Source organism: Glandiceps talaboti, chromosome 7, assembly GCF_964340395.1.
Source record: "Glandiceps talaboti chromosome 7, keGlaTala1.1, whole genome shotgun sequence".
Lineage (NCBI taxonomy): Eukaryota > Metazoa > Hemichordata > Enteropneusta > Spengelidae > Glandiceps > Glandiceps talaboti.
The window spans coordinates 26,021,780-26,047,057 of record NC_135555.1 but is presented as its reverse complement, the minus strand read 5'-3'; the positions used below and the strand labels follow the sequence as shown (position 1 = coordinate 26,047,057).

The following is a 25,278-nucleotide window of genomic DNA, read 5'->3' as shown; positions in this document are numbered from 1 at the left end:
TCATATTTTAACAACAACATTCACGTACAGTGTGAGTGATAAGGTGAGATGGGTACATTGAACAAAATGCATCGTTTTATTAAACAATTTTTTTACAATAATATATGTATTGTAATTTTTGTAATTTTGCATGTAAAATACTCGTAAAAATAAATGTTGAGTGCTTATCTCACTTTTACAACTCAAAACACACAAAACAAATTGACAATAATTGAATCTTCAATTTGGTCCCAAAACTACGGAATGTTAAATGTGACCCTCCCCCAAACATTGTAATGCAAAATATGACCCTCCCCCAAGAACAGGTTTGTAAAATGTGACCCACCCCCCGATTCCTCTGGCCCTCCCCCCTTGCAAATACTGAAGGCCCCCTTATGACGTTAAGAATGGTTAGAGTCGAATCTAACCAAGTTGATATGCATGTCACGTTTTTGGTGAATAGGAAATACAAAAGAGTACGCGAGAAAATACATTCGGTAGTCAGACCAACATTTGAAGTAGCACTTGGAGACTTGTATTAGGTCTAAAAACATTGTTTGGTTCCGGTTACCCGACCCCAACTAGTTTTTCACGCCGACCCTAAACTTTTTTGTGCGTTTTTTGTTGTTGCGTATTTGAGAAACACCTGCCACAGCATAGAGTTAAGATGTATAATAATAATAATAATGTTGGGTTCTTATATAGCGCTTTCCCACACCGTGCTCAAAGCGCTTTACAATTTATTACCCCTGGCTCGGATCAGAACGGCACAACGGCCCTTTAGTCTTCCTCAACTCCCCAGGGAGCATACAATCCATTGCAGCCATTTCAGCGCATAGGATTAAAGCCTTCACATTGCAACCTACATCCTACCAGGTCCCCAATTATACAGCTGGGTTGACTGAAGCACAGTCGTGGTTCAAATCTTGCCCAAGGACTTTAGCCACTCAGAAACAAACAGCAGGCAGCGACAGGGCTCGAACCTGCAACCTGTAGATTCCAAGCCGGTCACGCTAACCATTCACCCATCATGACTCCATGTATAGACTTCCAGACCACAGATAAAGTAACTCAAATTATCAAAATCATCAAAAGCAACTATCCAACAAAAAGCCGACTCTTTTGTCTCATTAATTAAGTTACAGAAAGTCATGCATATATACAGTAACAGGTATCCTAGATTTACAATGTGTTTATGCATAATAAACTATATGTCTAAGAACATGAAACAACGGGTGTATGAACTATGTGTCGACATATGCTAGACAACTCTGTAGGTTTTCTGAGACAAAGTGAAACATTGCCTTTTGTCTAAAAATTAAAAAGCATTTTCATTAGTAAGAGAGAGAAGGAATCATTTGGGTTGTTTGATAGGATGGTTGCAATCATATCAAGACATGATATTACATGTGCCATATTCATTAATTTTCTCAATCGATGTCGCTGTAATATGTGTGGTTCATTCAATATGCATTGTTGTAGTAAAATGGGTAGTTCACAAAATCAATTTTGATATGCTGCTGTAGGCACATTTCCACTGCCAGAATGGAAACAGCACTGTTGCAAGATTTAGATGAAGACGGTGGTTGCAGGAAGAAGTGCCAACGTATTCTGAAGAAACTTCGGGAAGATGAATTCTGTCACGAGGGAAAGTTGATCAGCTCTTATCATCTGAAGGTTGGTATGATTATAAAATAAAGAACAAGATAAGATGCAAACTGAATGATTTCCGTAAGGACAAATACATGATATACATCTTAAACCTGCACTAGCTGCAACTGGGATAGGATTTTTAAATAACCAAAGATATATTCACTAACAATTTGTTAGTTACTCAAAAAAACATTGCATACGTGGTCAATATTAACTGAAGGTAGTATATAGGCGAGTTTAAATCTTGATCGAATACTTGGTTTTGAATATGTTGCCATGTGAAAACCGCACCAGCTGTAACCAGAGTGTCATTTTCCGATCAGACAACCACAATATATTCCAGAATATAATTAGACATTGTACATGTTAACCAGTGGTTGATATTATCCACAAACAGTACACGACTCAACCTGTTACATAAACAGGTTGAATCGTGATCGCCATTGGGGATTCCGATTTTGGGTGCGGACGCAAAAATCAATTTATGATTTGATATTTTGTGTATACAGCTATAAAAATATCTTTATATACTTATACACAGGTGATGCAATACTGTTCACGGTGTACGATATCACGAGTAAGGTATTGTACCTAACACAGGTGATGCAATACTGTTGACTGTGTACGATATCACGAGTAAGGTATTGTACCTAACACAGGTGATGCAATACTGTTCGCTGTGTACGATATCATGAGTAAGGTATTGTATCTAACACTGGTGATGCAATACTGTTCACGGTGTACGGTATCATGAGTAAGGTATTGTACCTAACACAGGTGATGCAATACTGTTCACGGTGTACGATATCACGAGTAAGGTATTGTACCTAACACAGGTGATGCAATACTGTTCGCTGTGTACGATATCACGAGTAAGGTATTGTACCTAACACAGGTGATGCAATACTGTTCGCTGTGTACGATATCACGAGTAAGGTATTGTACCTAACACAGGTGATGCAATACTGTTCGCTGTGTACGATATCACGAGTAAGGTATTGTACCTAACACAGGTGATGCAATACTGTTCGCTGTGTACGATATCATGAGTAAGGTATTGTACCTAACACTGGAGATGCAATACTGTTCACGGTGTACGGTATCATGAGTAAGGTATTGTACCTAACACAGGTGATGCAACACTGTTCAAGGTGTACGATATCACGAGTAAGGTATTGTACCTAACACAGGTGATGCAATACTGTTCGCTGTGTACGATATCACGAGTAAGGTATTGTACCTAACACAGGTGATGCAATACTGTTCACGGTGTACGATATCACGAGTAATGTATTGTACCTAACACAGGTGATGCAATACTGTTCACGGTGTACGATATCACGAGTAATGTATTGTACCTAACACAGGTGATGCAATACTGTTCACGGTATACACTATCACGAGTAAAGTATCGTACCTAACACAGGTGATGCAATACTGTTCACGGTGTACAATATCACGAGTAAGGTATTGTACCTAACACAGGTGATGCAATACTGTTCACGGTGTATGGTATCACGAGTAAGGTATTGTACCTAACACAGGTGATGCAATACTGTTCACGGTGTACACTATCATGAGTAAGGTATTGTACCTAACACAGGTGATGCAATACTGTTCACGGTGTACACTATCATGAGTAAGGTATTGTACCTAACACAGGTGATGCAATACTGTTCACGGTATACACTATCACGAGTAAGGTATCGTACCTAACACAGGTGATGCAATACTGTTCACGGTATACACTATCACGAGTAAGGTATCGTACCTAACACAGGTGATGCAATACTGTTCACGGTGTACACTATCATGAGTAAGGTATTGTACCTAACAGGTGATGCTATACTGTTCATGGTATACACTATCATGAGTAAGGTATTGTACCTAACACAGGTGATGCAATACTGTTCACGGTATACACTATCACGAATAAGGTATCGTACCTAACACAGGTGATGCAATACTGTTCACGGTATACACTATCACGAGTAAGGTATCGTACCTAACACAGGTGATGCAATACTATTCACGGTGTACACTATCATGAGTAAGGTATTGTACCTAACACAGGTGATGCAATACTGTTCACGGTGTACGATATCATGAGTAAGGTATTGTACCTAACACAGGTGATGCAATACTGTTCACGGTGTACGATATCACGAGTAAGGTATTGTACCTAACACAGGTGATGCAATACTGTTCACGGTGTATGGTATCACGAGTAAGGTATTGTACCTAACACTGGTGATGCAATACTGTTCACGGTGTACGATATCACGAGTAAGGTATTGTACCTAACACAGGTGATGCAATACTGTTCGCTGTGTACGATATCATGAGTAAGGTATTGTACCTAACACAGGTGATGCAATACTGTTCACGGTGTATGGTATCACGAGTAAGGTATTGTACCTAACACTGGTGATGCAATACTGTTCACGGTGTACGATATCACGAGTAAGGTATTGTACCTAACACAGGTGATGCAATACTGTTCACGGTGTATGGTATCACGAGTAAGGTATTGTACCTAACACAGGTGATGCAATACTGTTCACTGTGTACGATATCACGAGTAAGGTATTGTACCTAATTAGCACAGGTGATGCAATACTGTTCACTGTGTACGATATCACGAGTAAGGTATTGTACCTAACACAGGTGATGCAATACTGTTCACGGTGTATGGTATCACCAGTAAGGTATTGTACCTAACACAGGTGATGCAATACTGTTCACTGTGTACGATATCACAAGTAAGGTATTGTACCTAACACAGGTGATGCAATACTGTTCGCTGTGTACGATATCATGAGTAAGGTATTGTACCTAACACAGGTGATGCAATACTGTTCACGGTGTACGATATCACGAGTAAGGTATCGTACCTAACACAGGTGATGCAATACTGTTCACGGTGTACGGTATCACGAGTAAGGTATTGTACCTAACACAGGTGATGCAATACTGTTCACGGTGTACGATATCACGAGTAAGGTATTGTACCTAACACAGGTGATGTAACACTGTTCACTGTGTACACTATCACAAGTAAGGTATTGTACCTAACACAGGTGATGCAATACTGTTCACGGTGTACGATATCACGAGTAAGGTATTGTACCTAACACAGGTGATGCAATACTGTTCACGGTGTACAATATCACGAGTAAGGTATTGTACCTAACACAGGTGATGCAACACTGTTCACTGTGTACACTATCACAAGTAAGGTATCGTACCTAACACAGGTGATGCAACACTGTTCAAGGTGTACACTATCACAAGTAAGGTATCGTACCTACACAGGTGATGCAATACTGTTCAAGGTGTACACTATCACAAGTAAGGTACTGTACCTAACAATACATTTTTCTAAATGTCCCAGTTGCAGCTATAACTTGCAAATTAAGTTTATTAAATTCTATGGAATTTGAAGCTTGTGCGCTTAAAATATTGGTTAATTATACAAAATAATGAAATAAATGATTACTAAAGATTTATGAAAATGAATCATTAATGTAGCTACACCAATAAGGTTTATGAGATACGTGTACTTAGTTATCAATATATGTATAAAATTATATGAAATTTGAAGCTTGCATTTTCAAGATATGCTTGCCATTATGCAAATGACGGATTACGATTGAAAACTTAACCAACAAAAATATGTCAGACACTTGCGCTTTATTATCACAAATACATTTACCAAATCATTCGAAATTTAGTGTTAGCAGGTACTGTCTGGAGTCATGTAAGTTAAAAACTAGTGTTAGGAGGTAGTGTTTGGAGTCATGTTAGTTAAAAACTAGTGTTAGGAGGTACTTCTGGAGTTATGTAAGTTAAAAACTAGTGTTAGGAGGTACTGTCTGGAGTCAAGGTAGTTAAAAACTATTGATAGGAGGTAATGTCGCGAGTGAGGAGAAATAACTGTAGATTTGCAAACAGTTGTTTGTTTCGGGAAATACATACCAAACAGATAACTTTTTCTCAAGTTTTATTTTCAAATTATAGTAAACATTTCAAAGGTCTCTACTTAATACAGTGTGTGAAATTAATAATAGCGAATCTAATATTAACTAAGTATGGAAATAAATGCACGCTGTGTGTATCAATTGTAGTCAGTAATTGGAATCAGGTATGCTATACTGGCTTTCGATAACAATTGACAGAAATGTAAAACTTTGCAACTCAAATAGAGAATTATACAACTCCTTCGTTCAAGATCAAAAACTAGGTTTAAACAAAATTGGAGAAAATATGATGCATTGGTGCCCGTTGGTTAATGATTGGCTTTACGTCAGAGTCACTTCAAGTTGTTCTGGCATCATACTGCCTTGACATTTTCCTTGAGATGATTTCTATCGTATTTTGGAGCTCTTTAAAATAATCTATTTCGTCATTTTTTAGACCGTCTTCTTCTGGCAATTAGATAATTATCCAGACTGCTATTGGAGAGAATCCAACTTGGTGACGTGTTTTAATAATATGTTGAAGACTCTGAAGTGGTGTATTTATCAGGGCAACTGTCCCCACTTTTTTATTCCTGGTCTGAATCTTCTTGAAAGAAAAAGGATTGGTTTACTTTATGGCGTTCATGCGAACATAGACAACTTTCTACAAAAGTCGTCAGCATACCTTGCAAAATAAATTGCACGTTATGTTGTCTGCAAATGTGGCTAATAAAAATGTTATTTTCAGACATTCCTTGAATGCAATTGTCATACCTGTGATTTCAGCATTTTTCTTGCACTGTGGGGCAACTTTCTAAATATGCAAAGCTACACGGCAATGAAAACAGTAATCCAGGTGATTGCACTGGTGATACTACCCTTTACGTCTATCAACTTTCAAGGTAGCTTTCATGTATATCGGGTTTGTCTATTATTACTATGCTGTTCAAGTCTCAACATATATTATAGGGATGCAATCTTACTTAATATGTTTTGAGGTTTAATTCTTTCTACATAAAAGGTGCTCACGTCTACTGAACGCTAACTAGGTAGTAAGGTAGGGTCTTGCATATGAAAAGAGGAAATGGGAAAATTATAATGATGATTGTACATTTCCTTGTTGTGGAAAAGCTGATGAGACACTTGAACACTTTCTTTTTACATGTGAAAGCCATTCTACACATCGACAGATCTTTAATGAAAGGAGCAGAAGAACTATAACTTAACAATGAAGAGCTAAACTTATATGAAGAGTTAAACAAGGGAAAGAACTTAGCGGTTTTAGCGGTTAGACTTTCTGACAACTAACATTTGAAGCATAATTCTAATTTTCGTTGTATCTATCTTATTTTATTATGTTTGTTCCTGTATATGTTTTACTCGTCTTTTTTTAGTAGTGTATGTATTGTATTATTGTTTGTTAGTGCTGCTCCTAACAATCTTAGTGAGGCCCTGATACAAAAGGGATGCAATTAATAAATAAATAAACAAATAACTTATAAATAAATAAACAAGGAACTCTCCACTATGCAGTCAAATGTTGTAACATTACTAGAAGACAATTGTAATGACGTCATAGAAAGCATGCCTTGACATTAATGTTATACTAGTTTAATCGAGTTTAATGTTTTTAAGTATTTTCACTTGAGTAAAAAGTTAATACATTTAGATTGTACCTCTTACTGTACAGGGCTCTGAACCCTACTTCGCATTGGATACAGGTGCTCTATGAATTTTATGATTGATTGATTGATTGATTGATTGATTGATTTATAACGCAATTGAGATGGAACATGTATAAAAGATAGTGTACAACATTTTCCCTGAGATTTATAACCAAATAAAAAGTTTGCCAACCAAAGTAAATAATGTGCCAATCTGAGGTTTTATGTCAAATCGCTGTCAGAAGATATTGCCTTTCCTGGTAAAGGCATGTAACCGGACTTTGGTTCTTTTATCTGTAGTATTCTAAAATGAAATTAAAAGGATACATGTAATGAGATCTTTATTTGCCTGACATGTATTGCTGTCAATTTATTGTGTAATGATAAAGACCAACAACTCTTTAAAACATCTTTGAAGTTTCAAACGCACATTAAAATTCATACTGGCATTCACCGATAGATGTGATTATGCTAGCATTTAAAATTACACACAATTGCCCTTCTTTGTCACTCTTGTTACACAGTATGTAATTGTATTATAAACAAACAGTAATTGTATCTAGGCTACCCGACCTTGTGAGATCTAATTGATTAATGAGATAGTAATACGAGCTAGGCCATGTAATTACTTGTAATTAAGTGAATGTTGCAAGTGTCACTATACGTGATAAATCACAACTTTTAATGAATTCAGCTATTAGTAGAAAAGGGTATTTTCAAAACTTTATTTCTGAATTGAATTAACTGTAGTTCATAAACACTTCCTAAATAAGGAAAAGAATTGAAGTTTATTGTAAACATGTTATTTACTGATAATATTTGTATTACGGAATGAAGCTTTGAATTTGAATAAAATGTGAATGTTGGATGTATGCGCATATGTTAGGAGGCCAACTTCTCAGAAAAGAGATTTGTGGGGCAGCAGGAGAGCAACACGTCTTTAACTTACAGTAACTGATCTGAGTTATGGTATAAATACTACGGAGAACTAATTGATTCAATCTACTCTGGACTGCTGTAAGTGAAGGAAACCAAAAGCTCTCGGATGTTGGTTTGAGCATACGTCATCTTCACCAAAAGTAATATTTTGAGTCCTTTGTGAGTTTTTCCACAGAATACGCGTCCTGAGATTCTGGTACCTCTGAGATAGAATGTGTGCGTATGAGATTACCTCTTGGATTTTGGTCAATAGTTTACCACCAAAGACAAGTAGATAACACTCTGAACGACAGTCTGAATACCTCAAATGTTGACCTAAAACGTTCATCAGCTTGGTAGATCAAACGATTTACAAAGGTTATAATGCACAAACAGTTCAAAGTTTTTAGCATTGAGCTTTTGATCTGTCATGGTTGATGATCGTCATTAGGATTAGCTGTGACTAGGGAAATTTGTCATTCTGATATACAGTTCGAGTCATGAACACGACAGACCCAAAGTCCAAAGCTAAGAAACTTTGAACTGCTTGTGTTATAACCAGTGTAAGTCAACTCCAATATTGTCTAGATGTGTAATCATTGGGAGAACATAACAAAAAAGTGAATTACTGGGATATTTGTTGAACTCATAGCTGTTGTAATTCTGGACAAGCCGAGATAAAATAATGGCAATCTGCAATACCAAGGGGACTAGGATTGAGTCAACATTGTAGACTCAAATTTTAGAGAAACGAACTTACGCTGTGACGATTACAGAGACAATCAAAGAGGCTGCCATGGTTACAAACACCGTTCCTGGTAAATTCGATACAGTTTCTGCATAAATAGTGTTGAAGATAATTGGAGAGAAGAACATTCCAATGCTTTCACAGCTACCGGAAGTTGCAAATATAGTACCTGTAAGATTAATACACATTTGCCAGTATCGAATATAGTACCTGTAAGATTAATAAACATATATCCAATTATGTCAGTGTCAAGTTTCTGGGTGTTTATATGCAGACAATGAAGGTTTTTTAAAATTGAATTGAACTTCTATAAATTTGTGAAAATGGCAATGTTTTATTCCATAATTGTATGACAGTAATGTATTGATATTTATGTATCTATTAGTGATTGCACAAGTCACACTGATTTGTATGGTTGTTCTGAATCTGATAACTAAGCAAACAAAAATGACAAGTTGTCAATCACACGATGATAATATATATATGTTGCCACAATTACATAACAATTGCAAGGCTATGCTGATTTTAGTGTTGATAGTCTTAAAGTCATTGCTACTGCTTTCAATGTCTGTTATTTTTCATTTTCACAAACTGAGCGACCCTTAGTTGTAGGCACAAAGACATGTCTAGATTAGCGAAAACGGAGTTGCCATGGTAATTTCTTTATGCACAACTTGACATTTTCAGACTATTGACCCCGAGGTCACTAGGTAGAATGCACCAATACTGAGCAGAATGACAACATAACCTCCGGTAGTAGCTACATTTTAGATGCTATGACAATAATACATTTCTGGGGACGTAACTTTATTTTTCACTCGCTAAAAGTTATTTTGACGTGTGCAAATTATATGAATGTTTAAACATTATATGACTTGTTTTCATTATCATTAAACCATCAATTAATCAATACAGCTGCAACTGCCTCCCCTACCAATGACTGTGGGAACCCCACGACTGCGTTCAATTCACCTGCATCCCCTGCCAATAACCAAGCCTGCGAATATAGTAATAGGTAGCATACAACAGTTTTATGAGTTGTATGAGTTACTACATGACTAGGACAATGAGCTACGTCTTACCTTGCTCGGATTCTGTGACTAGTTTTGACAGTTTTGAGTTCAGTACAGGCACTGCCAAGAAACTAAACACACCAGCTAGGGTAGCTGTAACAAGTGAAAGTAAACACGGTGTACATTAAGACACGCTCACAGCAATGGACATACACAATGTATATATTATGTTACACTAGAAAAGTAACAAATAAACGAATTTATAAAATCATCCATTGTTTCATTATATTGTTTTGTTTTTTCTACACATCCTTATATACAACATTTTAATAGCTTTACTTTGTCAGCCTAAGAGGTTTTAAATTGATGGATTAATCAGATCAAGGCTGTCATATTATTGGTTTCAGTTGAAGGAGTTTTTATTTGAGTGAAAAGTGTAATATCAACAATCTGACAAAGTGTTAGCCAATGATCATTAGGTTCTATAGGCAGTTAATATGAACTATTTAAATATTTTTATGGCAAATCTTATCTTCTTTAAATAAATGCAAATTCAAAAATGTAAGTACTCGAATGTTAGATTTAAAAAACTCATCTTGGTACACAGGGAACCCTGCACACCTCTCTAACATTCACATACCAAGGACAGGGTTGTGCACACAGCTGTACCAGCTCAGTGGATCCATGGGGACTGTACCAGCTATGTGTACAATTAATATCCCTGTAACATCTCTGGCCAACACACTAGGTGTAACATACCTAGATTTGATAAATGTGTATGCCAATATCAATGTAAGGGGGTGATCAGTTTTTATGGCCGGGGGTGGGCCGGTGACTTCTTGTTCATCTTGTATGTAAAAATAGTGACCAATCTGCGATTCATCCACAAAACAATCCAACCCCCTCTGACAAATAAAAAAATACCGCCAATGGCGTTGCAGTACAACTGTACAGTTTTTAAAAATGTTTATCCATATGTTAGTCCATGCTAACAATAGGTGTTCATTTGCTGAATCCAGTTGCCTATCCAACCATGTTGCTATCTTTGCCATATACGCGATCATTTGGCTGTTGGTATGCGCCTGGTCTTGTTGCTAGGTATATTTGCATATTTTTGAAATTTTATTCAATTGTCTATCTATCCCCGTTGTTATTTTCGCAATATATGTGATTATTTGGCTATTGCTATGGGCGTGGTCTTGTTGCTAGGCACATTTGCATACATTTTTTGAATGTTTATCCCTTTGTCTTTCAATTCCTGTTGTTACCTTCACAATATATGTGATCATTTGGCTGTTGCTATGGACGTGGTCTTGTTGCTAGGCACATTTGCATACATTTTTTGAATATTTATCCCTTTGTCATTCAATTCCTGTTGTTACCTTCACAATATATGTGATCATTTGGCTGTTGCTATGGACGTGGTCTTGTTGCTCGGCACATTTGCTTACATTTTTTGAATATTTATTCAATTGTCTATTAATCCCTGTTGTTATCTTTGTGAAATACACGACCGTTTGGCTGTTACTATGGGCGTGGTCACAGTTGCTAGGGATATTTGCATAGATTTTAAAAATGTTTACTCACTTGCCTACCAGAAGATGTTGTTATTTAACCAAAATATACTGCCATTTGGTTGTTGCTAAGGGCATGGTCATGGTTGCTAGGGCCAATTTTGTCAAAATGTTTTGAAGAAAATCAGCAGAATAACACTTTCAGAAACATTTCACCAAGTTTCAGACTCATAAGTTTTTGACCAAAAATAAACATTTTTACACCTAATTTGCTTATCACTCATGGAATCATTGTATGCTTAATATTTCTTCGTCCATACATCCCTAGATGCATTCCCATTAAATTTCAGCCCAATCTGCTCAGTGATTTTGGAATTAGAGATTTTTGACCAAAGAGACACTCTTTTACATATCACTGATGGCACCATCATATCATGAACAATGCTTAGTAAAAACACCCTTAAGAATGTTTCACCCAAATTTCAGCCCAATCTGCTGCCCAGTAGTTTTTGAGTTTTTGTTTTTTGATCAAAAATCACATATTTTGACCCAAATCACTAACTAAATTTTGATTTGAACAATTTCCCAACTAGACATCCAAGGTAATGGACCCACCGTGGCAATCGGTTCAGTAGTTTTTGGCTTTAAGTTGTTTACACACAAACATCCACACACATCCACAGACAGACAGACAGACAGACAGACAGACAGACAGACAGACAGACAGACAGACAGACAGACAGACAGACAGACAGATAGATGCCGGACGATCCCTACAGCACTACTGAACCTCAGTTCAGTTCTGCTAAAAACACACTGACCCCCCCCCCCCCGACATCTGTTGACAAGAAATATTCTTCTTGACACTCTAGATTCTCAAAGCACAATACAGCACACTGCATACTAGTTAATTTTACTTCTTACATTTACAGTAATTTTAAGTGTATCTGGTAAATTGCCATCCCAAATCCATTGCTTCACATGTATAAAGCTCTTTACACAGGAACCATATGAGAAGTATGATTGTCTGTTCATGGACATGCAAAATATTCATGGTTTGGTAACCAATAGTTATAGGATATCTCTTAGATTGGGTGAACTATTACCATTACAGATTAATTCAGCTAATTATAACATACAATATTAGAAATGGAGTTAATATAATTGTTAACCTAGGGGTTTCAGTAAGTTTTAAAGTAGGGAGAGAACTGGAAACAGTATGCGGAGTGTGCGCGCCTGCTATACAAGCACGGGTGGGGGTTGGGAGGGGTGTCCCCCTCCCATGGTAAGAGCTTTTTGAAAAATGAACACCTTTTGGAGGCCATTTAGAGCACCATTTAGAAGTAAAACACAACTTAGTTATATCATAAAAGTATCACTAATTTAGGGTTCAAAAGTTTAAATCATTTCAAGTAATATTGATACAAATAATAATAAAAAAAAGATCAAGTATAAAGTGAGAAAATTTGGGAAAAACATGCACAGTGGAGGTCAGTTACCATTTAGAGATACACATTCATTAAATTATTTTGAAAGTTTGTCTCTATTGGCTATGTTTGTGTGCAATTCAACATGTTCAGGTCAATGGAGGCACCGATTTTAGAGTCAGTTCATCAAGTAAATTTCAAGGTATTTCATTTCTTATGTGTTACGTGTACAGCTACATATGCAAGTTTTTATACCACATGATGACACAATGCAACTCATGGCCTGCAATATTGAGAAGTCATTTCTAACTTGCTTAAAAGGTGCAATGTTATGACTCCATGTCATATGCTATCAAGAGACAAAGAGTTTATGTTATATTTGAACGTATATTTATAGCCATTGTTTATGGTTTATTGAATGCACATACATTTGTTGTATGGAAATTTAAGTACAGCAGGGTAGGTAGTTCATGATTTCGTTCAGTTGTTGAAAATAAGGTGACCCCCCCCCCCTTTATATCACTTTGTAAAAATGATGCCCCCCCTTCTTTGAGTCCCAAACTGAGGTGCTCCCCCCCCCGATTTACCCCCCCCCCCGGCCGTAAAAACCGATCGCTCCCTAAAATGGATGTTAAAAATAGCCATCCAGCATAGGTTTTTACAACATCCATGTACAAGAGCTTTTCCCCACAGCCATGTACCGGCTATGTTAGCCTAGATGTAGCATAGGTATTTCCCACAGCCATGCACCAGCTATGTTAGTCTGATATGAACAAAAGGGTTGCTACAGGGTATTATTCCACCATAGCTGTTATATGTATGTGCTACGTATGCAGTACACAGCTATGGTACTGGGATGTGTACAGCAGTCATGGCACAGAGGCGGTATTCCACATCCATGCAACAGGCATATTTTTCACAACCATGTACCAGGGCTGTGGAAAAATATATCCTGTAACGGGGCTGTGAAATACTGATGTCTCAAATGAAATTGGCGCTCGTTCTTAAGCTTGTTTTGGAGCGTTTTTGATACATTTGGGATATGTCTATGATCAAAAGCACGTATCAACAAAAACACACGTAGGAGAAATATAGGCAATGATTATAAAAGTCTCGAATTGGAGAATAGGCTGTTGAATAGGAAAGATAGTCAGTGGATTAGTATGTGTCAAACATTCACCCGTTCAGGTTTCAGCAGTTTCCACTACTAACAATCATCAGACAGACAGACAGACAGACAGACAGACAGTCATCAGTCAGTCACTTACCTGAAAGCTTGAACGTGCTCCAAACAAAGTTCGTCAAGACAAGGTTGTCCTGAACATATTGCAATGGTCTATTTTAGGTGTGGAAATCGTCATGAGTCATCAATCAATTTAAATACTGAAACTGCATGAAATGCGACAATTTGTCGATATGAGAGTCTTCTTTCACATGCAACATTTTAAAAGTGACTGTAGACGTCCTTTGCCAAGCAATGGCAAAATGTGTTTTGGCCGTGAACGCACCAGTACGTGCAAGAACGACTATGAATACTGAATTAATGTGAAAAACGTGATACCTGTAAGAGACGTTGACATGTAGTTGACCTGTACCTGCGTTTTGTACCGACCGAATTGAAATCACTGTACTTACCAGAAAACATCATTGGTGTATTATAGGCAAATGCTATCACCATTAGTGAACACATATAGGAGAGTACAGCAACTTGCACTATGGCCAAGTCAGTTAGACAACACATCAACAGTTTACCTCCAACAAGTATACCTTCAAAATGTTACAATAGAAATGTTACGTGTTATTTATCATGACTTTAGTATCAATACTTGCTAATTGGAACAGACAAATGCAAGTTACTGGACGATGTATGGACATGTACTCTATACAGTCTATTGTTATATGTTGTAAATTACATTTTTCACACTAATTTACATATATATATAATGTATAATCATAGAAAAAATCCAAACGGGATTTCAATCTGATTATATAGCTTAATTGTACAGCTTATTACATAGCTTATTAATAAGGAGCTAACATAACATTAAGATGTATATCCCGAGCTAAAGGTACCAATACCAATACATCATTGGTGTATTATAGGCAAATGCTATTATCATTAGTGAACACATGACTTCCAACTACCTGTAGGGCTTACCATAAAAACACAGTACGGCAACAGACAGAGAACGCTATAGAATTAATATTTCAAGTACTCATGCCACATTTGTACACGATGCGCGTCATGGATTTTGAACAATATGATAGAGAACAGATGTTTTATTTAGAATTAAAGTGCACATACTTCACCAGTGGGAAAAGTATACATGCAGTTGTTGTAAAACTACTGTAATAGTAATGTATGTACTTGCTTGTTTGTTTGTTTGTGAGAGAGAGAGAGAGAGAGAGAGAGAGAGAGAGAGAGAGAGAGAGAGAGAGAGAGAGAGAGAGAGAGAGAGAGAGAGAGTGTTATCGACACTAAAAATCAACACATCTCATCATTCCAGTTTCTATTAAGTATTATACACTAGGTATGACCACCTAAAGTTCTCTAACATACCAGTGACTTTTAAAACTATACAGGCAATATTAATGCCACTGTATCAATGTTACAGGCCCATTTTTATGTGACATGGGAAACTCATTTAAAACTTGCATTAACATTAGCTTCGAAAACTTTCGAAGCTTTGAAATATTACCTCAAAGGCTATGAATAACCTACAAATTGCCTTAATAGAACCAAAAATCCTCCGGATCTGCTAGGGAAGACTCCCTCACTCCCAGAGGTCACTCATGTGTTCAACCAACAATCAGACGCACCAACCTTTTTAATGTCATAATGGTTTTAATTTTTCTTAAGAATTTTCACCCTATGCTAATTTGAGATGATGTTGTATTTTAAGATAGTCTAAAATTATTTGTCAAGATAGTCTAAAATTGCCTTAAAACTCCAAATCTCCCTTACCAATAATACTACCATTAGATGTGCTGACTTTTACTATAATGATTAGAACATGTTTCAACTCTATGTAAGTATGTAAGTTATAAATAATAGTTTGTGATACTTGATGTTGTTGTCTTGTAAAGATTGGACGTTATTGCCTGACAGTGTCGTAATAGCCTAAATGGGCTTCAAAACCCTACTAAACCCTCTAGAACCCCCTTCCCCACATTCCCACACACAAGAGTTGGACATAGTTTATCCCAGTCTCAAGCTCTTCCCCCTACCTCTTACAGTCAAGATGCTATTAAACTTTGTTTTTAAAACTATTTCAACCTAGTGAAGTTGCTTTTTACATGTTGGTGCTGTCTTGTGAAGCTTGGAAATTATTGCCTGAAAGTGTCTGAATAGCCTAAAAATGGGCTTTAAGAGTAAAAAACCCTCTAGAGCTTCTAGGGGGAGACCCCTAGGACCCTATGTGTATGTATAGTTGCTTTTTACATGTCGGTGCTATCTTGTAAAGCTTATTAAGCTATTAAGAGTAAAAAAGCTCCAGAGCTTCTTGGGTTAGACCCCTAGGACCCTGATGAGAGGTGTACATATTCCCATCTTAAGTTTTACAGATGGGGGTGGGGGTGGGGGTGGAGGTGGGGGTCAGTGACTGTTTGTCAGCCCGATGGCAAAATCCACAGGCAAGGACAGAAACACAGTCAGAGTTCTGGTTGTTTCTTGCTGTCTGCCTGTTTGGGTTGCTAGTCAAACAGAAATAACAGGAAATTCGGTCCGTCTGCTTGTTCGGGTTGATTCTCAATCTACCCCTATATCTCTCCAAACAGACAGACCGAATTTCGGGTTGAAATTCGTTCTTTCTGAATGTTAATCAACGCGACCAAGCAGACAGAAAGAAAGGCAGTTAGCTACCCCTATGTCCTATGTCTCTTCAAACAGACAGACCGAATTTGGGGTTGAAATTCATTCTTTCTGATTGACTAGCCGAACAGGCAGACAGAAAGAAAGGCAGTGAACTACCCCTGTGTCTCTTCAAACAGACAGACCGAATTTGGGGTTGAAATTCATTCTTTCTGATTGACTAGCAACCCTTACAAGCAGACAGAAAGAAAGGCAGTTAATTTCGGGTTCAGTGAAATTCGTTCTTTCTGATTGTAAAGCAACCCGAACAAGCAGAAAGAAAGATTTATTACTACCCCTATGTCTGTCCAGTCAGACAGACCGAATTTCGGCCTGGAATTCCTTCTGTCTGATTGCAAATCAACCATAACAAGCAGACAGAAAGAAATCAACCCGATTTCTGACTGTGTTTCTGTCCCTTACTGCCCAGGCTGGAGAAACTGACCGGTCCCTTACGATTCCACGGTCCTAGATGGCCGACGAACCCCCCCCCCCCCTTTTCCGTGAAATTCCTAACAAGCATGCGTACCCGCTTCGTATGGGACTGCCACCATCGGGGACAACGTCACTAATTTTATCTTTAAACGATGAATAGTTTAATACTTTGCAGCGTATATACGAAGTTTTGCTTAGTTTGTACAGTGTGGTAAGTTCATTTGTGAATGGGTTCAAGTTAGATTCGTTTTGTGAGGGATGATCTGCCCCCGGTTCTGCCTCACTGTGTCTGTATTTTATATAGCGCCAAGAACGATGCTGTAGGCTTATGCTGAGCCACTCTAAGGTGGTGGTTTTGATGAGGAAACGTCGGACAGTTCTAGGGCTTTAGATGTCATATTCATTTCCCCCAGCTAGGGAAAATATTAGCGTTCGGCATGGAAGACTTTTTGTTGTGCAGGCGATCGACGGTACAGATTCGGCGGACACAATGGGGCAGACGAAAGCGATCAAAATATGATTATACTATTCTCATTCAGGGCCGCTTGGAGTCGCGCTATCTCTGTGTTATCACTATTATAGACGTGTTAGTTTGTTGTATTGACCAATCAGATATCTCTATTTGCACCATGAATATACTGGTATAGTATAATGTCATGTTTACATTCTGTGAAAACCCTAATGTATGTATGTATGTATTTATGTATGTATGTATGTATGTATGTTGGAATGCATAAGGAACTAATAAACCAGTCCGTATATATAGCTGTTAAATCCGACGTTTCGAATAAATATTCTTTTTCAAAGGAAAAATTGGCGAGACATAAAAATGCCAGGTCAAAACCCGAACGTTTATGTATGTATGTATGTATGTATGTATGTATGTATGTATGTATGTATGTATGTATGTATGTATGTATGTATATGTATGTATGTATGTATGTATGTATGTATGTGTGTGTGTGTGTGTGTGTGTATGTATGTATGTTCAATAGTCAACGTGATTTTGCTATTATATCATTTGTATTAATCGTGAGTTTAAAAAATACTGTCAGTGTCAATGGCGTTGTAGCACAACTGTACAGCTTTTAAAAATGTTTATCCATATGGTAGTCCATGCTAACAAGAAATGTTCATTTGTTGAATGACTATCCAGTTGCCTATCCAACCATGTTGCTATCTTTACGATATATGCTATCATTTGGCTGTTGCTATGGGCGTGGTCTTGTTGTTTGATATATTTGCATACATTTTTGAATGTTTTTTTTTTCACTTTTGCATGAATTCCTGATATTATCTTTGCAATATACATGATCATTTGCTGTTGCTATGGGCGTGGTCTTCTTGCTAGGCATATTTACATACATTTTGAATGTTTATTCAATTGTCTATTAATCCCTGTTGTTATCTTTGCAATATATGTGATCATTTGGCTGTTGCTATGGGCGTGGTCTTGTTGCTAGGTACATTTGCATACAGTTTTTGAATGTTTATTCATTTGTCTTTCTATTCCTGTTCTTATCTTTGTGAAATACACGACATTTTGGCTGTTGCTATGGGCGTGGTCATGGTTGCTAGGGTATTTGCATACATTTTTTGAATGTTTACTCATTTGCCTACCAGATGATGTTGTTATTTGATCAAAATATACTGCCATTTGGTTGTCGCTAAGGGCATGGTCATGGTCGCTAGGGCCAATTTTCTCAAAATGTTTTGAAGAAAATCTGCAGAATAACACTTTCAGAAATATCTCTCCAAGTTTCAAACTCGGTGACCAAGTGCTTTTTGAGATATAAGTTTTTGACCAAAAATGAACATTTTACACCTAATTTGCATATCACTCATGGCATATCATTGTATGCTTAATATTTCTTTGTCCATCCATCCCTAGATGCATTCCCATTAAATTTCAGCCCAATCTGCTCAGTAGTTTTGGAATTATAGATTTTTAACCAAAAAGACACATTTTTAGCCCTAATTTGCATATCACTGATGGGACCATCATATCATTAACAATTCTTAGTAAAAACACCCTTAAGAATGTTTCACCCAAATTTCAGCCCAATCTGCCCAGTAGTTTTTGAATTTAAGTCTTTTGTCCAAAAATCATATTTTTTGACCCAAATCACAAAGGTAAGATCATTTTGAATTGAACAATTTCACAACTTGACACCCAAGGTAATGGACCCACCAAATATTATGGCAATCAGTTCAGCGGTTTTTTAGCTCCGCTGTCAGCGAAAGCTGAAAGCGTAGCTTTAGGTATAGGTGGGTATTGAGGTTTAGAGAGTAGAGTGAATCATAGGTGTCCGTCAAACTTTTATATTTTTACTATCTACTCCATAAGTGACAGTCGGAATTCTTCGATATTTGGTGTGCATGTTCCCTGGGGGGAGGCTATTCAGATTTGTTCATGCCAAGTTGATCTGTGCCATTTTCAATTTTTTATGATTTTTTTTCATAAAATGTCATTTTCATCAACTCCTTGAAAACCTCTTATTAGATTGCTTTGATATCTGGCGTGTTGATGCGCAGGGGGTAGCTTACTCAGATTTGTTAATTTCAAGTCAGCACATCCTCATTTTTATTTTTTATGATTTTTTTTTTGTAATTTGAAAAAAAAATGAATATGTTAATGAGCATAATGACCGACGCCATATTGGAAATCAGTCGACGAGACTTTAAGTAAACTGCCACTTTTCAAAAGACACTATTGACGTCAAACAAGCAATGTAATATGTGCTATAGTCATAATTCTACGCATTGGGCGCCCAAATGACAAGCGTTTGTTCGAAACAGGGTTGTAAACTTCAAATCCAATTCTGCACCCTTCTACATTATCAGCCAATCCGCAACATCCTCATTTGCATACTCTACCCTGATTCGACCAGAAGCTGAAGGTGACCTCATTCGACTGAGCGATTTTCCACAGCAAGTATCTTGAGTATCAACACAGGACGTTCTTAGTACTCACTAAAATCACACTTCAGACCCACTATAAAAGTGTGATGTTTTCAGATAACATGTAACTTGTGGTTAATTCTATATTGTCGTGCAATTTGGAATGACAGTGAACCAGAATTCAGACAACTTGCGTAAGGAAGGGCATGCCAGGCATGCGGTTGAAGTTTAAATATGGCCGACAGTTCATATGTAAAGTTAAACGACATGAACGTGTCTTGCCTTTCCAAAATGCAAATATTTGGCATGTAAAAATAATTAAAATAATTACAACTTTAATTTGGCTTCAGACTTTGCATTATGTTTTGCGTATCTTTCCCCGTTTTACATGTAAATCCGAAAAGGTTCTCTCTCATCATGTCATCAGTGTCAGTGATCATACCGCGCGGGGTAGTCCTCGGGTGCACGAGTCTGTATTACTGACTTGACTCTAAACACCGGAGGGGGAGGGACAATTGTCAGAATCGAGTCCCGAATTCCTCCGTATGCAAGCAGGACTACGTGCGGGGCTGCTTTGAGTACGAGCGAAGTGAGGCATGTTGAGGTATTTTGTTGAGAATTATAAATATTGCGAAATGTCAAGTACAAGGTTTAAATACAATGGAATGATGAAAAAAATGGCAGAGTCTGCTGACAGGCGCCGGTCACAAAAAACACTGTGAATTAAAATATCAGACGATGTACATGTATGTATTAATCGCCGACAATCCACCCGTATGCACGAGGGACTAACCCGGAAGCAAGTCGTTGTCAGCCATACGTTACAGTGGTAACATCGTCCGAGAAATCGCTGCGTTCAGAGTGTCACTGTCATTATTCACAGAATTGTTGTTTTCGAGTGAAAACCCGTCTTGAATTGTATAACTCTAACAAATGAAGACATGTCAAGTTATATTTTGAAAGTTGTATCGCTAGTTTGAGACGATTTTCTCACGTACTATAGTACTATCGAGGCTTACTTGGAACATGGAGTGGTTATACTTCCATGCTTGGAAGTAGTAGGACCTTCCAGTTCATCGGGAAGTTTAGCCAGTCCGATAATTCTTTCTGGTTTAGTTTACAACACTTTTGATCACGCAGATTTTGTTGTTGTGATGAAAAGAAATTAAAAAAAGATCATTTCAACCATTTCGTTGTGTTTTCTTTGTGAAAGGTAACCGAACATGAACGAGTGTTACCACTGTAACGTATGGCTGAGAATGACTCTCTTCCGGGTACTTGAGATTGTCGCCGTACGGAAACTAAGATGGCGATTAATACATTTCTTCCCTATATATATCTACCACAACTAGAACAAGTTGAATGTTGTTGACTTTGTAAATTTGTTAGAAAATTCAAATTCAAATTGCCTCAAAATTATTTTAGATCCCTAGTTTATTTCATTCTTCATTAAAAATTTCCAGGGTTACAGCTGTAAGACACTGGAATTACTTATAGCCAACCTCAAAATCCTCTTTTTTTCTTTTTCTTGTGTGCATTTCCCAGTCATTTTTTTCTGAGATTTTGTGCAATTTTTCATAACAGTAGATTTTTGTTATAAAATGGTGACTATGGTATAAAAGTACAATACATTACCAACTTCTGTGTAAAATGTGTTTTATAGTGAGACATCATATGAAACCACTAACCACTTTATTGCATCGCTAAAACAAAACTGCATAGTGACTCGAAGAGCTGAAGACCTGAACCACTTCTACATGTCACCAAAATAAAAAATTAAATTTAAAAAAAAACAGCGGAGCTATTCTGACCGATAGGTCGCTTGTTTACTTTAAAGGTGATTCAAAATGCTCACATTCACTATCACTAATTTGCTAGACTACATGTTGGTGAAATGCATTCTGGTTTTAAAACTTTTCAAAAGCGTCTGCAAACACCTTAAAATGACCTTTTTTCAGTCACTTCCCTTCGGATTTACTTCGAGAGTTTTCGGGTATTTCCGGTCCCACCTAGACCACGGGATTTTATGACGTCATAAGGAGACATGGTTAGCACGTAGCCTATGACGAGCGTAGTCAACAGGTGAATAAAACTCAACAGCATTGTGAAAAAATACATTGCTGGTGGTTGTAATAGACATCAGTAAACAAAAACTACACTCTACATGTCTTATTAACCAATATTTTACCGATATTTACTCACACTTTCTCACTAATTGGCAGTGTCTGTGGGTATAAATGCTAAAATATGATCTCCCCATATTATGGCAAAATAAATCAAAACGGCTAGACTAGATATATATAAACACTTGTAATGTCGCGTGTTTCACATTCATTGACTTTTATTTATCTGATTTTTTATTATTTGCCGACAAGAAGCATTACGATACCGTCGTGACGTTTGTCGGCATCCCCGGGCCAAGGACGGCATATTTTAGCCCAGTCGTACTTGCGTCGCCTTTTGAACAGTGCATTTAACAACAAAGTAAACATATTTCATCTCGAATAAATATACTAGCTATTAGAATACCAATGGGAAACTTCAAGAAGGCGTATCGGGACATGTGCCACAATATATTTGTTGGTCCCATAATACACTAATTGATTCGATTTGCTCCGAGCATATGGAAGTACGCTCTGAGTCATTGCATCATGTAAATGGAACTGTGACCGACCTAATTTTGTTGTCCATATATAAAATGAGACTGACCTGTAAATTTTTCACAGTTTTCGTTGTGGTCTTGTATTGTCACATGTTTGGCTTGTGAACACAAGTTTACATCTATTATTGTCTAGGACGTAATACTCTAGTCCGAGTCTGAAACCCATATAAAACCTAAGAAACTCGCATTCGGATCGGACAGAACAGAAGTAGGTCTCATCGACTTGTTGGGGACTCGAATTATTGCTTGTTTTTATCACGGTATACAGGTGATTATTATATATCAGTAGAGGGGTAGTGTTGTCAAGTTTAGTGCAGTCACCGCGGCCGCGGCAGTAAGCTTATACTAGGGTAGTCCCGCCGATCAAAGCTGAAGCAGTGTATGTACAATGTACGTATGGAATCGGGAGAACACAGCGCACATTCGTGTCGGGATAAATTTATCCACGTGTTGATGTAATCCATATTTATCAATCAGATATATTGTAAAATTCTTCAAGTCGTACAGAAATAACGTCTCTAACTTCAAAACAAACCCTGAGAAACTGGACCGGACGTGGCTAGCCAAGTATCTTGTTGCAGGCTTTCTTTCATAACCATGTGCTGGGGTCACGACCTTGTTTGCCGACGTCAATATTGTCCAATCATATTTAATATCATGAACACATCGCGATATTTGATTTGTTGGTTTCCTAAACTGTATACTTCGAATACCACGATTCGTTACAGAATTCTTCTAATGAATATTAAATAGGCTTGTTGCATTAAATTAAGTGATATCACAACAAGGGAAACCATACAAGTTTTCTTCCAGACGAGTTGCTAAAGTCATGTAAATGACAACACTAAACTCAGGAAATTTCCTCAATTCTTTACAATTTTATTGCTGATAATATGGCAATCTAATAGCTAGTATATTTATTCAAGATAAATATGTTTACTTTGTTGCTAAATGCGCTGTTCAAAAGGCGACATCAGTGAGTATAGTCGAGTATAGTGGGCTATAATATGCTGTCGACGCCATGCCTGTCGAAGATATTGTAATGCTTCTCCTCGGCAAATAATTAAAAAAAATCAGATAAATAAATTGAAACACGCGAGCGACATTACAAGTGTTTATGTATATCTACACTGTAGTCTAGCCGTTTTGATTTATTTTGCCATAATATGGGGAGATAATATTTTAGCATTTATACCCACAGACACTGCCAATTAGTCAGAAAGTGTGAGTAAATATCGGTAAATGTTGGTTAATAAGACATGTAGAGTGTAGTTTTTGTTTACTGATGTCTGTTACAACCACTAGCAATGTATTTTTTCACAATGCTGTTGAGTTTTGTTCACCTAGTGACTACGCTCGTCATAGTCTTAGTGCTAACGTGTACCCCTTATGACGTCATAAAATCCTGTGGTCTAGGTGGGACCGGAAATACCCGAAAACTCTCGACGTAAATCCGAAGGGAAGTGACTGAAAAAAGGTCATTTTAAGGTGTTTGCAGACGCTTTTGAAAAGTTTTAAAACCAGAATGCATTTCACAAACATGTCGTCTAGCAAATTAGTGATAGTGAATCTGAGCATTTTGTTTACACACACACACAAACACACACACAGACAGACAGACAGACAGACAGACAGACAGACAGACAGACAGACAGACAGACGCCGGGCGATCCTTATAGCACTACTGAACCTCAGTTCAGTTGTGCTAAAAATGGAATCAACATTCAATACTATGTTTTCTGACATGTTGTTTTCTGCAGGACTGGTATTGTTTTGAAATTAATCCAATAAAATCACGTGACTACTTACCAATAGCATTAACAAACAGCAAAGCTGCAGTATAATAACCAATAATGATGGCTGACCAACAAAACGGGTACTGCATGATATACAAGACAGTTAGACCAGGTGCTGAATTAATAACAGTTGTCACTACCATGTTGTTAGTTAAAGTTGCAATCACTCTCCATCGACGACCGTTTGAGTTCTCTTTAAACATCTTATAAATATCTCGTAATTGTGACAAGAATCACAATAAGTAGAAATGGAGGACCAAATCCTTCTGCTTCTAACAGATAACCTATTCCTATCTGTGATAGGGATGAAGCCAAGATGCTGATAAACGTTACGAAGGCGATACGAAAGGTTCTTTGCTGTACGTTTGTAATATCTGCCACATATGCAAGACATCCAGAAAGGAAAGCATATATGTTTCCAGTTCCACCACGTATAGCTTCGGCAATTAATAGATAATGCAGAGGAAGGCGAAAATCGGCATATATTATGATAACAAATATAATGGAATAGACAGTCAATCCAATGCAAGGAATTACAATGGCGATTTTACGCCCAGCCTTATCACTCCACGAGCCAATGATTGGAGTTGTGACGAATGAGAGTGGAACACTAACAAGGTCGTAATAAAGACTCCAATACGATGACTCTGCTTGGATTTCACTCAGTACGTCTGTGTCTGACGAACCAGTCCCATTCACTATCTTGCAGGTGCCATTGATTGGCAAAATACTGCCCCCTGGAGGAGACAATGAGGGTGT

At 37.4% G+C, this 25,278-nt stretch overlaps 2 protein-coding genes across 3 annotated transcripts in view; one reads left to right on the top strand and one right to left on the bottom strand.

Annotated features, from left to right (window-relative positions):
• LOC144437557 (protein mab-21-like 3) overlaps positions 1–9,084 on the top strand; it is an 18,032-nt gene extending 8,948 nt beyond the window's left edge. The window contains exons 3-4 of one of the 2 annotated variants that reach the window (XM_078126518.1): positions 1,506–1,656; positions 6,763–9,084. In XM_078126518.1, coding sequence (XP_077982644.1) covers positions 1,506–1,656; positions 6,763–6,789 — 178 coding nt within the window. In that variant the 3' untranslated portion in view covers positions 6,790–9,084. Of the gene's footprint in view, positions 1–1,505; positions 1,657–6,048 lie in introns of both variants that reach the window. The other variant, XM_078126517.1, reaches the window with a different exon arrangement.
• Positions 7,031–25,278, bottom strand: LOC144437559 (proton-coupled folate transporter-like). Its single transcript, XM_078126519.1, has 5 exons — positions 24,533–25,278; positions 14,511–14,642; positions 10,004–10,087; positions 8,934–9,090; positions 7,031–7,559 (listed from the first exon to the last, which is right to left on the bottom strand). Exons 1-5 carry the CDS (start codon positions 24,720–24,722, stop codon positions 7,478–7,480), a joined length of 645 nt encoding a protein of 214 aa, XP_077982645.1. The 5' UTR covers positions 24,723–25,278; the 3' UTR covers positions 7,031–7,477.

Excerpts from the sequence above, each read along its gene's own strand:
- LOC144437559 (XM_078126519.1), bottom strand. The coding sequence starts at position 24,722 with ATGTTTAAAGAGAACTCAAACGGTCGTCGATGGAGAGTGATTGCAACT. Across the intron at positions 14,643-24,532 it reads GCTGTTTGTTAATGCTATTG|GTATACTTGTTGGAGGTAAA; the intron begins GTAAGTAGTCAC and ends AACATTTTGAAG. Across the intron at positions 10,088-14,510 it reads TACACCAATGATGTTTTCTG|CTACCCTAGCTGGTGTGTTT; the intron begins GTAAGTACAGTG and ends CACTTGTTACAG.